This window comes from Herpailurus yagouaroundi, unplaced genomic scaffold (genome assembly GCF_014898765.1).
Source record: "Herpailurus yagouaroundi ecotype Mexico unplaced genomic scaffold, PumYag 196, whole genome shotgun sequence".
Lineage (NCBI taxonomy): Eukaryota > Metazoa > Chordata > Mammalia > Carnivora > Felidae > Herpailurus > Herpailurus yagouaroundi.
The window spans coordinates 17,056,154-17,072,220 of record NW_024412427.1 but is presented as its reverse complement, the minus strand read 5'-3'; the positions used below and the strand labels follow the sequence as shown (position 1 = coordinate 17,072,220).

Genomic DNA, 16,067 nt, shown 5'->3' with positions numbered 1-16,067 from the left:
GAAGGAAGGAAGGAAGGAAGGAAGGAAGGAAGGAAGGAAGGAAGGAAATATGCTTTGAGTTGCTGCAGATGGAACCCCAGAACAGTCTTTTTCTTTCTCTTTTTTAAGTGGGCACAGATATACTATCAACAGGTAGGCTGGAACCAAGCTGGGTGGGCAATGAGGCCTTACACTGCTCAGTATGAACAGGACAGGGGGGAATGAACAGGAATAAAACAAGGCTGCTAAGAACAGAGAGTACAGGAGGAAGCATGGGGAGGCACTGCTTAATGGATGCACTTTCTGTTTCACATGAAGAAAACATGCTGGAACAGATACAATACTGTGAATGTACTTACTGCCACTAAATTGTACACTTAAAAATAGCTAAAATGGTCAATTTTATGTTATATATACTTTACAATAAAAAGGAGAAAAACAATTTTTAATAAAAAGATAAGAAAGAAGGGAGCAGCCTGAAAGCTGATGGGTGGCTGAGGCTCCAGAAGGAACTGAGAGTAAGAACATCCCTTTAGGGAGAATGGTCTAGAGACTCAGAGAACAGAAATGTCTGACAATCAATCTTAAGTTTTTTTCTCTGTTCTTTAGGATAACTCCTCTCTATCCCTCTAACCTTTAGTTAAAGTTTGCTACCACCCAAATGCCTGATTCTGGGGCATCAAGGGAAAGAGCATGTATTCGGAGTCTGGGCAGACACAGCACGACAGGGAGAAGAGAGGAGCCGCATGTCTTGAGACCCAAGGGAGCCTGACAACACCACAGAAGCCAAGAAGCCAAGAAGTGATGCCTCAGAGACACATATGATGTGCTCAGTGTTCAGTGTCCCCCTGCAGGTGGGATGAGGGCTCGACCAACTGCCACTGCAATACTAAGGGGATGCACCAACTCCACAGAATGGAGGACCTGGAACCATCCAGAAGGCAGAGGTCTGAGTCACACAGGTGAGCCTCAGGGACTTCATAGCCTGCAAGCTCTCTCCTAGGTTAAGCTAAACTGGGTCCAGTGGAGCCTCTGCACTGCCGTTCCTACTGGAAAATACGAGATACATCTTGAGAAAGTCATTTTCCTTTTCTGATGCTTTCAGGGATCTGCCATGTTACAAAGATTAGGTAGTGAAAGGATGGGTGAAACAGATAAAGGGAATTAAGAGATACAAACTTCCAGTATAAAATATGTAAATCACAGAGATGAAAAATACAGATAGGGCATATAGCCAGTAATACTGTAGTAACGTCGTATGGTGACAGATGGGATCTACACTTATGGGGACCAATGCATAATGTACAGAATTGTTGACTCAATCTGTTGTACACCTGCAGCTAATATAACATTGTATGTCAATCATACTTCAACAATAATGATTTTTAAAAAGGATTAGGGAGAAAAAACATAGCCATGGATAACAGGAAAAGGAGAGCCAACTAGTGTTTCACTGGAATCCCTGAAGAGAACAAAACCAATGAAATACAATAACTATTAAAGATATAACTTAGGGACTCCTGGCTGGCTCAGTCGGTGCAGCATGCAACTCTTGATCTCAGGACTGTGAGTTCCAGCCCCATGTTGGGTGCAGAGATTACTGAAAAATAAAAACCTTAAAAAAAAAAAAAAGATATAATTCAGGGAAATGTTTCTGAAATAAGAATTTAAATCTACATTTGAACAAAAAACACACCATGTTTACACTACAAAATATATTCTAGTAATATTACTGGAAAATAAAGAATCTTTGGGGCACCCAGACCAAAAAGGTAAGTATACAGGTACCAAATTATTATTATTTTTTTGAACATACAAGAACTCAGGAATATTGTTCTTACATGGTCATGTAAAAATAGGGAATCAGGGGCGCCTGGGTGGCTTGGTGGGTTAAGTGTCCAACTTCGGCTCAGGTCATGATCTCACGGTCTGTGAGTTTGAGCCCCGCGTCGGGCTCTGTGCTGACAGCTCAGAGCCTGGAGCCTGTTTCCGATTCTGTGTCTCCCTCTCTCTCTGCCCCTCCCCTGTTCATGCTCTGTCTCTCTCTGTCTCAAAAATAAATAAACGTTAAAAAAAAAATTTTTTTTTAAGAAATAGGGAATCAAAGAGGAAAGAAATTACACTGCAGGTTTTCCAGAAAATATCATTAGAGAAAACACCACATGTCAGCACCTACGGGATATAGCTTAAACAGTTGTCAGAGGAAAATTCTTAACTTAAAACACAAATACCAATTTTTTTTTAAACCTGAAAACAAAAGAATTAAAACAAAACCCTTAAAGAGTTATAGATAACAGAAGGAAATGAAAACAGAAGGAAGGACTTAATAAAAATGGCAGAAATTAATGAGTTAGTGCTTTTGCAAGTTTAATGACGGGTACTCAGATTATGATTCTAACCACCATTTTATAAATGTGAGATATTTCACAGTAATTCTTAGATCTGTTAAATGAACTATAACATACTCATATAATGAATAAAGAATAAAAAGAACAAGGGGCACCTGGATGGCTCAGTTGGTTAATGTCCAACTATTGATTTTGGCTTAGGTCATGGTCTCACTGTTTGTGAGATCGAGCCTCGCATCAGTGCACAGCCTGCTTGGGGTTCTCTCTCCCTCTCTCTCTCTTTGCCCCTCCCCCTCTTTCTATTTCTCTCAATAAATAAACAAACTTAAAAAAAGAATAAGAATCCTATGTACTGCTATGAAAAGATCTCCAGGCAACACTGTTAAGTGAAACAAGCAAGTGCAGAACCCTATATCAAGCTGGCCTATAGTGTAAGAAAACAATGCAGGCAGGAAGTGGAATAAGAACCCAAGTTCGTATTTGCTTGTATTTGTATAAGAGAGATAGATATGTAGAAAATATAGAAAGCTATTACCCTCTGGGATAGTGGGAGGAACAGAATGGATGGGACAGAGGTGGGAGCAAGTTTTTCAGTGAAAATTTTTTTATCATTCTGACTTCTAAACCATGTTACCTATTTGGACAATAAAATTTAATTAAAAAATTCAAGGCTGGCCCAGATGGGTTCACTGGTAATTCTACCAAACATTTAAGAAAGAAAATATACCAATTCTCTCAAATCTCTTCCAGAAAACGGAAGGAGGGGGAACAGTTCCTAACTCATTCTATGAGGCAATATTACCCCAATACCAAAATCAGACAAAGATATTATAAGAGAACTACAGGCCAATATTGCTCATGAACATAGAGGTAAAATATTAGCAAATAGAACCCAACAATGTATAAAAAGAATTATACAACATGACCAAGTGGGATTTATCCCAGGTATGCAAGGCTGGTTCAACATTTGAAAATTAGTTAATGTAATCAATCCATCAGACTAAAGAAGAAAAGTCATATGGCCATAAAAAGATACAGAAAAAGCATTTGACAAAATCTAACATCCATTCATGATTAAAAAAAAAAAAAACCTCCCAGCAAACTAGGAATAGAGAGGAGCTTCCTCAACTTAACACAGAATATCTACAAAAATCTATAGCCAACATCATAGTCAATGGCAAGAAACTAGAAGCTTCCCCACTGAGATCAAGAACAAAGATGTCCCATCTCACCACTGCTTTTCAACACTGTATTGGAAGTGCGATTCATTAAGATAAGAAAAGGAAATAAAAACTATATATGTGGAAGGAAGAAATAAAACTACACCTGTACACAGATGACATGACTGCCTCTGTAGAAAATCTGAAAGAATCAGAAAGAAAAAACTGTTGGGGTTGGGGAATGGCTCCTGGGTGCCTCAGTCAATTAAGCCTCCAACAGTTGGTTTCAGCTCAGGTCACAATCTCACAGTTAGTGAGATTGAGCCCTGAGCTGGACTAGGCTCCTTGCTGACAGTGTGGAGCCTGCTTGGGATTCTCTCTCTCCCTCTCTCTCTGCACCCTCCCCCCCCCCCCGCCAAAATAAATAAATAAACTTAAAAAAAAAAGAAGAAAAACCTGTTGGAACTAACAAATGATCACAGCAAGGTTGCAGGATATAAGTTAATGTTCAAAAGTCATTCCCTCTCCTCTATACCAACAATGAACAAATGGAATTTGAAATTAAAAATATATTGCCATTTATACAGGTACCATTAACATCCCCAAAATGAAACTTAGGTACAAGTATAACAAAATATGTACAAGATTTGTTATGAGGAAAACCATAAAACTCTGATGAAAGAAATAAAAGGAGAACAAAGTAAGTGCATATTCCGTTTGTGGATGGGAAGACTCGATATTGTCAAAATATCAGTTCTTCCCAATGTGATCTATTTGATCTACATATTCAGTGCAATCCCAATTAAATTCCCAACAAGTCATTTTGTGGATTTGAAAAACTGATTCTAAAGTTTATATGGAAAGGCAAAAGACTGAGATTAGCCAACTCATTATTTTTTTAAATACTTTTATTTTTTTGTTATTTATTTTTGAGAGAGAGAGAGCATAGGATGGGCAGAGAGAGCGAGACTGAGGATCCAAAGTGGGCTCAGTGCTGACAGCAGAGTCAGATGTGGGGCTCAAATTTATGAACCATGAGATCACGACTTGAGCTGAAGTCAGGATGCTTAACTGACTGAGCCACCCAGGTACCCCTAGCCAACTCATTATTGAAGAACAAAGCTGGAGGACTGACACTATCTGCCTTGAAGACTTACTACTATCTAAAGCAACAGTAATCAAGACAGTGTGGTACTGACAATAAAGAATAAAGAAATTTTTTTCCAGTTTTTTTTTTTTTTAACGTTTACTTATTTGAGATGGAGAGTGCATGCATGCACACACACAAATAGGGGAGGGACAGAGTGGGAGAGAGAGAATCCCAAGAAGGCCGACTTGGGGCTCACGAACCATGAGATCATGACCTAAGTTGAAACCAAGTGTCAGGTGCTTAACAGACGGAGCCCCCAATTGAATCATCTTAAACCACCACAAGGAGCTGCTGGTTAAAGACTCATAACAGGAGTTTGGTGCCCCACCCATATCCTTTTGGGTTTGACCATCATGCAGCCAGGCCCAGCACCACAATGCCTTTTTCTGGGGGCAGAAAGAGCCAGGTAATTTGTCTTAAGACCAACTCAAAACCACTGACTGAAGAGAATGGCAAACATTCTTAGTCCCTCGCCCTTGAAGCAAGGTCACTCAAAAGTGACTGTTGTGTTACAGGCCCCCAGAGACACTAAGCTCCTGACCCACCCTTGATAATGTACCTGTATGGGCTGCCTTCCCTTCCAGTACTTCCTGGAATCACCTCCCATGTAAGCAACTTGTAACTAATCCTCTAATCCTCGTCTCAGGCTCTGTTTCTCAGCGATCCACACCAACCTGCCACATTTTGGTACAGAAAACAAGTACTACCACCCAAAGGAGGCACATAAGGCGACAGGGGTGATATGGGGCACAAGAGCTGGAGACCTCCCAAGATGCTTCTTGGGGGCATCTTTGATCATGAAAGCTCAGATACCCAGCTCAGTGCCAAAGAGACATGTACTCATAAGAGCAAATATACATTATCCAAACTTACAGAAACAAAGAATGAAATCACACAATCAGTGCTTTTAATTCAAAACAAGAAAGACAACTTCATCCTGGCTAGACTTCTTGCACCCATCTGATGGTATCTTCTCTCCCTGAAGACAAAGGAAACCTAGCATTATCTTGAGGTTGCCTGGTGGGCAAGGGATGGGCCCAGAGAGCTACAGAATCCCCCTGCTGAATGAACGACAGACACATTTGTGAACTGTGGTGGGGCTGGACACTGAGCAGGTCCTCACTGACAAAATCCTTGTTGATAATGTTGCCTAAGTGGGTGCAAATACAGCAACCAGCTCCCCCACCCTGGGAGTCTCAGGTTCCTTTTGCACTGTGAGGACTGTGGGTTTAGAAGGAGAAAGTGGGCTGAGTTCCACTCCTCATGCTCCAACACTAGCAACTGGTGGACTGTTTTGGGGGCTGGCTGCCGGGGATGGGAGAAACTGGGGTCAAGGACAGGTGAGACTGGTCCACTATGCAGTCTAAATGAGTCACATGGCAGCTCCAGGCACAGAATGTTCTGGGATTCCTCCTCACCACCCTTTGCCCAGCCCTCTTTTCTGCCAGCTTGTCCCGTCCACTTGTCCTGGATGTGGTAGCACAGCAGAGCTGGGAGCAGGCTGGGAAGGAGGCCAATGCCAAGATTCACCTGGCTGTGTGTCCATCCATCCCTGTCCTCCCTCCCTGCCCCTCAGGAAGCCCCATCCCAGTGAGGGGTCAGCGGGGCCAGGAAGCACTGAGTTCCTTCTCCAGACCCTGGACAAACTGGTCATTGAGGAAGAGCAGTTGACCATGGGGCAGGAAGCGGGCAAGGATGCCCTCGATGCGATCAGCCCTAAGCAAGAGGTTGGTGCTGGGGGTAAGCAGCCGGAGGTGATCCAGAAGGAGGCGTGCCAGCAGCCGGAGTGTGCTCTCAGCCAGCAGCAGGTTCTCATGGGCATCCAGCACCAGGGCGAAGCCTAATGAGAGCACACCCAGCCACACCACTGTCCGAGGCTCCTGGAAAGGGTCCCCTGCTGCCAGGCGGAAGGCCCCATGTGGGGCCTCATGCAGGGGCACTGGCTCATCTGAGGACTGAAGCTGCAGGTCCACGGAGGTCCGGCCAGATGCCTGCTGCTGAAGCTGGCACATGGATTCCACCTGCCTGGGAAGAGTGGGTGGGTCACTGATTTCTGTCATCCTCATGACCACCCCTAAAACTGAGAGGTGCTATTAACTCCATATCTCAGATGTAGAAACTTAGCCCCAGAGAGACTAAATGACCTGCCCAGGACCACAGAGCAGGAAGCATGAGCCTTGACAGGAATCCAGGCTCCCATCTCCAGGCCCTGAACCATTTCACTCCATGTGTTCAAGAGAAGGCAGGTTTTGAACACAGCTCTTTGAGCCAGGAAAGGGCACCAGGGGAAAAAGATCCTGCCACCACTAGCTTCACAGAGGCTTCCTGAACATAAAGAAACGCAAACCATGAGAAATGAAGAAATGCAACTGGCCTGTCCAACCTCTCCACCACCATCCTGCAACCCTTTCCAAATAAAAAAGAAAGACCGTCCACTTGGCCACTCAGGTTTTTGAAATCTCTCTCTGATCCCTCCTGAATCACTTTCTAATTTGGGCCATGCACAGGCTGGTTTTAAAGGCATTTAATTTTCTGTGCTACAGGAGGGGGGTGGAGGCCCAGAGGAACAAGGGGATGGCAAGAGGCTAACACAGGACTGCCCATTCGAGAATGTTAATCCCCGGACACAAAAGGCAGAGAGGTCAAGAGATTCTGGCACCGGCTGGCTCCATCTGGGTCTGGGATGGGAAGGTCCAAGGCCAGCCACTACATCTGGAACAGTATTTCCCACACACTGCTCTTTCAGTGGCTTTCAGGAGGCTCTGGGCTCAGCATTCCCATGTATGACATTCTCACTCCTCCTTAGGGATTCATAAAACCTACAGGCATACTAATGGCCCTGAGAAGTCCTGCACTGCAAAGCATGTTCCAGGATCTGCCTGCCTACACCCAAATCCCAGCTCTGCCATGTTCTAGTTACATAACCTTGGGCAGGTTAAGTTCCTTAAAGTCTCTGTACCTCAGTTTATTCACCTGCAAGGTAGGGGTAATAACTGTATCTATCTCAATAGACAGTTACAAGGATTAATGAGTCCATATACATGAAATGCTCAGAACATAAACTCTTAGCACATATGTACAGGCTCAATAAATGCTAACTATAATAGTTAACGATGATGACCGTCCTGTTATTATTTCTTTAACCCCTTTTCACATAACGCTTGTGAACAACAATTGTGGACAGCTCATGGAAACACTACTCTAAAACTCTGTCTCTGCTTCTTAGTCTGATTCTCTGTACCCCGCAGAAAACCTATCATTATCAGGCATGTGTTCAGTGAAGGCCCATATGTTACCTGGCCACAGCCAAAATCTGCTCCTTTCGAAGGAGCCTGTCCCTCTCAGCACCATGTGGCCGTGGGTCATCAGGTGAATTCTCGGCACCAAAGACGCAGGAGTAGAGCACTCGGCAAAGGCCCGTGTCCTGGGCCTGCGGAGCCCGCAAGTTGTGGATGAGGAAGGCGTGGACCATAGCTCCAGGGCAGGCACTACAGGGAAGCCAGAGACCTCAGTGAGATGGGTGTTAAAGTCACAGGGCAGCCACAAGGCAGCATGTCCAGAGGCTGCTGTGGCTGGACAATGGTGCTCCTCAGCCACCCAAGACACACTCCCCGCCTCGCCATAATGGTGTCTGGTCAGCAGCACTTCTGCCCACAACAAAGTCAATGGTGAAGAAATCTCAACTGCTTCTCTGCCTTTTGGCTAAGGTTAAGTGAAGAAATCTCAGACAACCCCAAACCTACAAAACTACAAAACAAATGGCCAGGAATCTTCAAAAAGTGTCATGAGAGACAACAGAAGCTGGGGAGCACTGCTCCAGACTGAAAGAGACTAAAGAGAGGAGACCAGCTGAACGCTGCCTGTGTGTGGGATGTGTGTGGGGGATCCCCAGCCAAGAAAAGGGTAGTTTCAACGTACAGCACTAGTAGGGCAACTGGAAACATTCTAGATAATAGTCTTGACCAATGTTACCTAATTTTGAATGTGGGAGAATGTTCTCGTTTTTAGAAAATACACACTGACATACCTCTAAACATTGAGCTAAAATGGCATCGTATCTGCAGCTAACTTAATTATCAAAGGGTATGAGATAGCTCTTTATAAGAAACTCTTGAAATTTTCTGTAAGTTTCAGATTACTTAAAAATAAAGACTACTAAGTAATGATACTAATAATAAGGGTGTCTGGCTGGTTTAGTGGCCAGCCAGGGATGGAAAGGCAGCGGGTACACAGTAAACAAATATCTGTTATCTGTGATTAAGGGTAAATAGATCGTCAGTTTAGACTGGTCAAGCAGGAAGGTTCGCGAAGGCGCTCTGAGAGCGGGAGCCAGCTGACCTGGCGCTGACCTCCGGTGACCCTCCAGCGGCAAGAAGAGCGCGTCATCAGCCTCCGCCACCGCGTCCCCCCTGCCCACAAATGGTAGCGACAAAAACTCTCACGTCACTGCCTCGCGCAACCCTGTGGCGCAGGGCATTAGGGGGGTTGTAGTTTCTTGCTCCAGTCAGACGGACCTAAGCCAGGCACCCCGCCCTGAGTGTGCTGTTCCTGAGCCCCGGGGCCGCTGTCCTCCAGGCGTCGTACTCACCCTTCCTTCCCTGCCTGTGGACTTCTGCTAACAGGCCGCAGGACCCGGCAGTGGGGGAGTAATGGCGGCTGCGAAGCCCCTGGGCGCTTGCGCACGCCGGTCGCGAGAGCGCGCACGAGGTGACGCGCGCAAGGTGGGCGGGGCCCGCGCGCCCGAAGTGCTGCTTCGGGAGTGGGGAGGGGCGGTGTTCTGACACCCGGCCCCCCGGCGAGGGCAGCTTTCACCCTCCGATCAAAGACCCCTTGCTTCGAGCTCCCAGCAAGGCCCAGGCCCATTATTTCCAGACAGGGTATGGGTGTTCCTACTCGGAGCCCCTGGACCAGCCCAGCCCCAGGCCACAGCCCCCCTCGACCGCGAGAGGGCGCAGCGACCCGGCATGTGAACCTTCCGGGAAAGGCCGGGCGGCCGCGTAGTTGCGAGCAGGAGGGGTTCGGACCCCGAGGTCCCTGCGAGCCTTCTGAGGCTCGTGGGGCCTAAAGGTGCGGGACTTGTTCTCAAACTGGCCATTATGCGTGGGAGTCAGTGGGGTGCCTGTTAAAATGCAGGTTCCTGGGCTTCACTTTTGGAAATTGTGACTTCAGGACGAAGATGCATATTTAGGCATTTCTTCGGGGAGGGTTTAGGGTTGTGGGTTCCTGAGGTGGGTTAAGGCCAGGGTTCGGTTTCGAGTAGAATGATTCAAATTTATCCCTGCCCCCCCCCCCATCCCCCTAGCCCACCCCTGTCACAAGCTGTGTGTTCCTGGCAGGTGAGTCACTTCGTTGGACCCCAGTGAAGGGTTTAGTAGGCTGACCAGTTTTTCCTTTCGTACTTCCACCTCTAACAAGTTGACCCCTCTTTGAGGGAGGCTGTCAAAGGTATAGTGAGGAGATTTATTCTTTCAACCTAAAAGGGGCCTGGCAGGCCATCTGCCTCCAGCCCCAATTAGAGACTCAGCCCAGAGGTGTTTGGGGCCCGGCAAGGTCTATCCTGAGCCTCACTGCCTACCCTGGGCATCCCCACACACGCATGTACACTTTTGCCTTATTAGCAAGTGAACCACTCAAGCCTCCCAGTGTTCTGTTCCTCAGAGCTTCCACACTGGCTGTTCCCTCGGCCCGGAATGCCCTTTCCTCCCCCCTTTTTTCCCCTTCAAAATGTGCTCAGACCAAAACCTAGGGGAAACTTTCTTGCCTGGACTGCCCGTTAGCGTTCAGCTACTCTCTTTGCACCCATGGCTGAGGGTCTGCCTGTGGTGGTGATGTCTCCCATGGGGTATACACAGGCCATGGCACACATGTTCCCTCCCCAGGGCCATGCACAAAGTAGGCCTGGAGCCGACAAGAACACACTCCTTGGTGACTGAAGACATGAAGAGCCGGGGAGTCAAGGTGGGGACCCTGGAGCCAGTCCGCTCCAAGGGCAAGGCATGCAATGGCTACAGGACCTGGGCAGGGCGGCATTGAAGGAAGGCTACAGGAGATGGGCAGGGTCTGACTAGGGCATAGGGGCATTTTGAACACGTACAACATATATTTGTGGATGGAGGGGCAGGCCCAGAGACCGTGTGAGAACTCAGTCACAAGACTGGGGTCATGTTGGCTCAGTTCCTGGTTGCTGGTCCCTATCACGCTCAGCCAGGACCCATGTCTGCCAGCTGATTACAGCAGAGACCTGGCCAAGGGCTGTGGTTGCTTGGGGCCACCTGGCATCTGGAATACAGTATTCCAGACTCTGTCCGTTCCTTTTTTAAAAATTATTTTTAAATTTATTTTTTTTTTCTTTTTAGAAAGCCCAAATGGGGGAGAGGGGCAGAGGGAGAAAGAGAATCCTAAGCAGGCTCCACACACTCAGCATGGAGCCCAATGTGGGGCTCAATCCCACGACCCTGGGATCCTGACCTGAGCTGAAATCAAGAGTCGGACACTCAACCAACTGAGCCACCCAGGCGTCTCTCTGTCCATTCCTTAGGCAGTGAGTCCACTCCCAAGTCCCAGGCCACTGAGGGGCTGGCCTCGCGAGGTATGTGAAGGAGACAGCAGTGAAAATCTAGCCTGAGCCACTACTATGCAGGGCTTTGGAGGACCCAGATGGAGGTAGTGTCTTGACAAGTAGCAGAGCAGACTCAGGTGCCATTCCTGACTCTTTGCAGCCTTCAGCCAGCCTGTGATTTCCAGGTCTAAAGCCATGAGCTGAGGACAGTGAGGCAGGAAGGAGCCTGGGTCCCCCAAGATGCTGCAGAGCCTTCTTGCTGAGTGAGGAGCACACACATTTATTTTGTTAAACAGCTGTGTGGGGTTGCCGTTACATACAGTCTAATTCATGCCTAATTGAGGCAACGTGAAGTGGTCAGGGTGTTGCCTGGCATATAGTAGGCACTCAGTAAATCAATGCATGTTGACAACCCTTAATACAGAGGCAAGATAGGAGAAGGTGTTAGAGAGGTGTTGGTCAGCACTGGAAAGCAAATGGGGTGTTCTGGTCTGATGGGAGGCAGAGGGACGGACAGGCTGACCTTCCAGTGCCTCCTGGAATTATAAAACCAGTCCTCACGACAGAATGGAACAGTCTGAGTGCGGTGGAAGCAACATGCGTTGCATGTTCATGTGTGTGAGCCTTTCATAGTGGTTACCCTACAGGCTGCAGCTGGGCCAGGCATACAATAGGTGCAGATGTGGGTTTGTGGGATATGGAGAGTGTGTGTATGTGTGTGTGTGTGTAAGAGAGAGAGAAACTGAAGAGAGAAGGAAGGAAAGTAAAATAAAGCACTACACAAAAACTAGAGGAGATTGAATGAGGAAGGTGGCTGGATTTAGGGCCTGGCCCACTTGTCTAGATGTGGCTCAGAATCACACCTTCCTATCATTCCCCCTCCCCTCCCGCTGGCTGTGTGCAGAGGTGCCTATCACCCCACTCCCCAGTGGTCTTCTCAGTGGTCCTCTGAACTGGGGTGGGGGGTTGCCTGTACCCTCTTACGTTGGGCCCCTTCCCACACTCCCATCCTCCACTGCTCCCTACCCATGTCAGGGTGAGGCCTACCCCATGGCGGCAGGCAGCCTGGTGCCTGCCTTTTCCAATGCCCCTTGGTGCCTAACACTGTGACGTGTGCTCGGTGACTGATTCTGATTCAACTTGGAAAGCAGTTTCCATTCCACACCTACCCAAGCCGTAGCAGTGTCCTGATCACCAGTGGGCAGCCTGGCTTGGGAAGCTCTGCTGCTTCTCCCAGATGTTAGAACCAACCCCCAGGTCCTGCTTACACATCTCCAGGGACAGAGAACTCACTCCCTGGGGACAGCCCCTTTAGTTTTTGACAGCTGGGAACCCATATTGAAGGTCTTTACAGACCCTGAGTCCTCAGGCCAGACTAGTTGAGCCACCACCTACTTCTGGGTGTGGGGAGGGCAATTGGGTAGAATCTGCCAGCCCCAGGCAGTGGATTTTCCGAATGACTCCCTGATAAGGATGTCTAGCCATTTCTCAAAGAGTAGAATAGCAAACGAAGCAGAAGAAGGGATCTGCTTTTTTGAGAATCCAGGCGGGCTGAGATTAAGTGGATAAGGCTGCTGTAGAATAAAGGGGACCAAATTCAGGCCAGGCTTGTTCTTCCATCCCCCTCCACCTCCCTGGGTCATCTCAGAGATGGCATTGCCCTGTGCGGGCAGCTTTCCACCAGCCACACAGATGGCTTCCTCCTCTGTCTCCACCACATCCCCTTCCACAGCTTCCTAACTGCTACCTGGACTGGTGCTAGTAGGCCACCAGCTTACATACAGCATCTGGGCTTTTCTCCTACAACCCTGGGGCTTGCCCATGTGCAGAAAAGGGACAAAACCCTCAGCCTGGACCCCTTTCTTCTAATTGTTTTCAGGCTCATCCTTTTTACCTGTCTGTTCTTTAATCCTCACACTGGCCCTAAGTAGTAACAGCCATAGCCAACTCTTGGATGGCACTCACTGTAGACAGGTTCTGTTCTGAGTGCTTTACATACACTAACTCATTTGATCCAACCGGCAATCCTTTGAAGGAGGGCATTTACAATCCCCATTTTACAGATGAGGAAATTAAGGCACAGTGAACTCAAGTAACTTTCCTGAGGTTACGTGCTAAGGGAGATGTGCGTGTCCGTAGATTTCAGCCTGCCCCTCCCCCCACCTTGTGTGTCCCCCTTCCTCCCTGTCCCCTCACAGTGGCCCCAGGGCCGACTCAGCCCCTGCTCCAAATTTCAGAAGACCATAGGCCTCCTCCAACTCCAGCCCTGCGTACCTTCTACAACCTAACCCTGGGAGCTCCATCCCACCCTCAGGGAGCCCCAGGCCCCGTGGAAGTAGTCTTGGCTGGGCTCCAGGAGGAGGAGGCCATGTGTGATTCGTCCTTTCAAACAGCCGCGCTTCCTGCAAGGGCTGACAGCCAGAAGGCCCCACGAGGCGGCTGGGACCCGGCCACGTGAGGCTTCCTCCCCTCCGGCTGCCTCAGGCCCCGCTGACTCAGAGCCTGGCAGCCCTCCCAGGGGCGTGTGCTGGTGCAGCTGGGTGGGGCGGAGGCTGCCTAGCGGCACTCGGCTGGCACCCACACCAATTCCTGTGTGGGCTGGGCAGGAATGCTTCTTACCTTCTGTCCCGTAACCAACTGTCTCCTTTGAACAATCGGCTGTGAACAAGTCCACGTCCTCCAGCATTCTCTCAAGGCATGGCTTTCCTGGCTGCAGAACAGCGACTTCCCCGTCATTACTCAACTTCCCTCTCCTGATTGTTTCCAGATTCCATGAGACCGTGGACCTCCTTGTCTAAACATCCCTCCTTTCTGTACTAACAGTTTCATTGCCTCTGGAAAGTGGGCGCCTATGTGTTCGATTCCAGATACGAAGACTTTTTAGAAATCCCAAGTTTTCTAGACGGCTGTAAGCTGTCGTCAATGGATGGGCTCAAGCCAATGACGTACAGCCAACTGACTCTGAGGAGTCACTTTAACTTTTTGGAGAATCTGACTTGAGGAAGAAATTAAGACCAATATTTCAATGTAGGAAAGTCAGAAAACAGGCTGGGCTCATAATGCTTGAGCCTTGCTGCTGCCACACCACAACGTGTAGGTCCAGCACTTAACAGAGCTCTTTGCTATGTACAACGGTCACGTTTTCTGGTTAAGAGAGAAAAATTAAAATTTACCAATTGTGATGAGCATACGGGGCAGCAGAATTCTCACTCTGCTGGTAGAAAACGCTAAAGCTGAGCAAACACACTATGACCCGGCATTTCCACTCCTGGGGATATTGCCAGTACCATTTGAAATCACCTCAAATAATCCATCAAGGGCAGAATGAAAATGTTCTATACCTGATTGTGATGGTGGTTACACACTGTCTGCATTTGTCAAAACTCACAGACTTGTACACTCAAATGGGTGAATTTGATATATATAAATTATATCTTCACTTTTATTTTATATATTCTTTAAGTAGGCTTCATGCCTGGCACAGAGCCCAATGTGGGGCTTGAACTCACGACCCTGAGATCAAGACCTAAGCTGAGATCAAGGGTCAGATGCTTAACTAAGCCACCCAGGCACCCCTGTATCTTAATTTTTTTAATGTAAAAACCAGAAGAAAAAAATTTAGAATGAATAATTCAATTTAGGAGTATAGTCACACAGTGGAATACTATTCAGCAATGAACAGGAACAAACCGCTGCTAAAGGAAACATAAATGAATCTCAAAGTCATGCTGAGTGAAGGAAGCCAGACGTAAGGGTATGAACTGTATGATTTCATGTATATGAAGCTCAAGACAGGAGAAACGAATCTACCTGACAGAGGTCAGAATAGTGGGGACCCCTGGGATGCAGACACTGGGAGGAAGCAAGAGAGAGCCTCATGGAATTCTAGAAAAGTCCTTTATCTTGAGCTGTGTAATGGTTCCTCGGGTCTGTGTTCTCTGCTTAAGATGTGTGCCCTTGATGAGATGTTGATTATTCTTCAATTTAAAAAGAAAACATTTTTTAAAATTGTTTTTGCAAGTGACCCAGTGAGCGATTCAGCTGGTGTCCACACCCCACTAGTGCCCACTGACTTGGTCAGCTTGGCACAGGCCAGCTTCCCACCTGTGCCTGGCCCTATGATGCTCTTTAACTACCCTGGCCCAGGCAAAACAACCTTCAAAACTGGCCAGCAGCCCAGGATTTTAAACTGCTTCCTTGCCTGATCTGCGTCCCTTCATGAGCATCCAGGAAAGAAGTTATCGCTTCTCTTGCTAGGGGGAGGAGAGATTGGGGCACCTCTGCCCCATCCCCTGAACTCCAGGGGTAGATGGGGTCCTGGCCCGAGTTGGAGAGGCAAACCTCTGGCATTCCCTCTCCTAGACTCAGGCCCACCCCCATCAAGGTATATGTGAGCACCAGGACCTTCTCTGGGGGAAGTTTTGTTTCCTGGCTTGACCAAGACCCTCTCCCTGACTCCTCCTCCTCTTCCCCTGCAAAATGAGCTATATACCTACCTGGTAAGCTTAGGAGACAACGTGTAAGTGTCTGGAACAGTGTGAATGCCCCATGACCACAACTATGGCTCCGATGGTGGGATATGAGGAGGACAGATGTAGTCTCAGATGTCAGCACCTGGCACACAGCCTATGTGTTTACACTCAACACCCATGGCTCTCTCCTCCCACGTGGCCTGACCCTGACCCATGGGGTGGAAAGAGGACACTCAGAGTAGAAACCAGGCAACCTAGCCCCACCCACTTGGCTTTTCTGGGACCAAGGCAGGAGGTGAGAAGTGGGAGAGTCCTAGGCAGCTGGAATGCCTGCTCTGCTTGTATCTGCTGTGTGACTTGGAGGCAACCACATGCCCTCTCTGAGCATCCAGCAGCCTT

At 48.0% G+C, this 16,067-nt stretch overlaps 1 protein-coding gene across 3 annotated transcripts; it reads right to left on the bottom strand.

Annotated features, from left to right (window-relative positions):
• Positions 1-5,522: 5,522 nt before the first annotated feature.
• Positions 5,523-14,108, bottom strand: AP5S1 (adaptor related protein complex 5 subunit sigma 1). 3 transcript variants are annotated; one of them, XM_040447586.1, is made up of 3 exons: positions 13,816-14,108; positions 7,934-8,125; positions 5,523-6,662 (listed from the first exon to the last, which is right to left on the bottom strand). In XM_040447586.1, the coding sequence occupies exons 2-3, from the start codon at positions 8,107-8,109 to the stop codon at positions 6,236-6,238; spliced, it is 603 nt and encodes a 200-aa protein (XP_040303520.1). In that variant the 5' UTR covers positions 8,110-8,125; positions 13,816-14,108; the 3' UTR covers positions 5,523-6,235. The 3 variants fall into 3 exon arrangements, with proteins under 3 accessions (XP_040303520.1, XP_040303519.1, XP_040303521.1); XM_040447585.1 differs by lacking the exon at positions 13,816-14,108 and adding an exon at positions 9,226-9,351; XM_040447587.1 differs by lacking the exon at positions 13,816-14,108 and adding an exon at positions 8,976-9,140.
• Positions 14,109-16,067: the final 1,959 nt, after the last annotated feature.

Excerpts from the sequence above, each read along its gene's own strand:
- AP5S1 (XM_040447586.1), bottom strand. The coding sequence starts at position 8,109 with ATGGTCCACGCCTTCCTCATCCACAACTTGCGGGCTCCGCAGGCCCAG. Across the intron at positions 6,663-7,933 it reads CAGATTTTGGCTGTGGCCAG|GCAGGTGGAATCCATGTGCC; the intron begins GTAACATATGGG and ends CACTCTTCCCAG.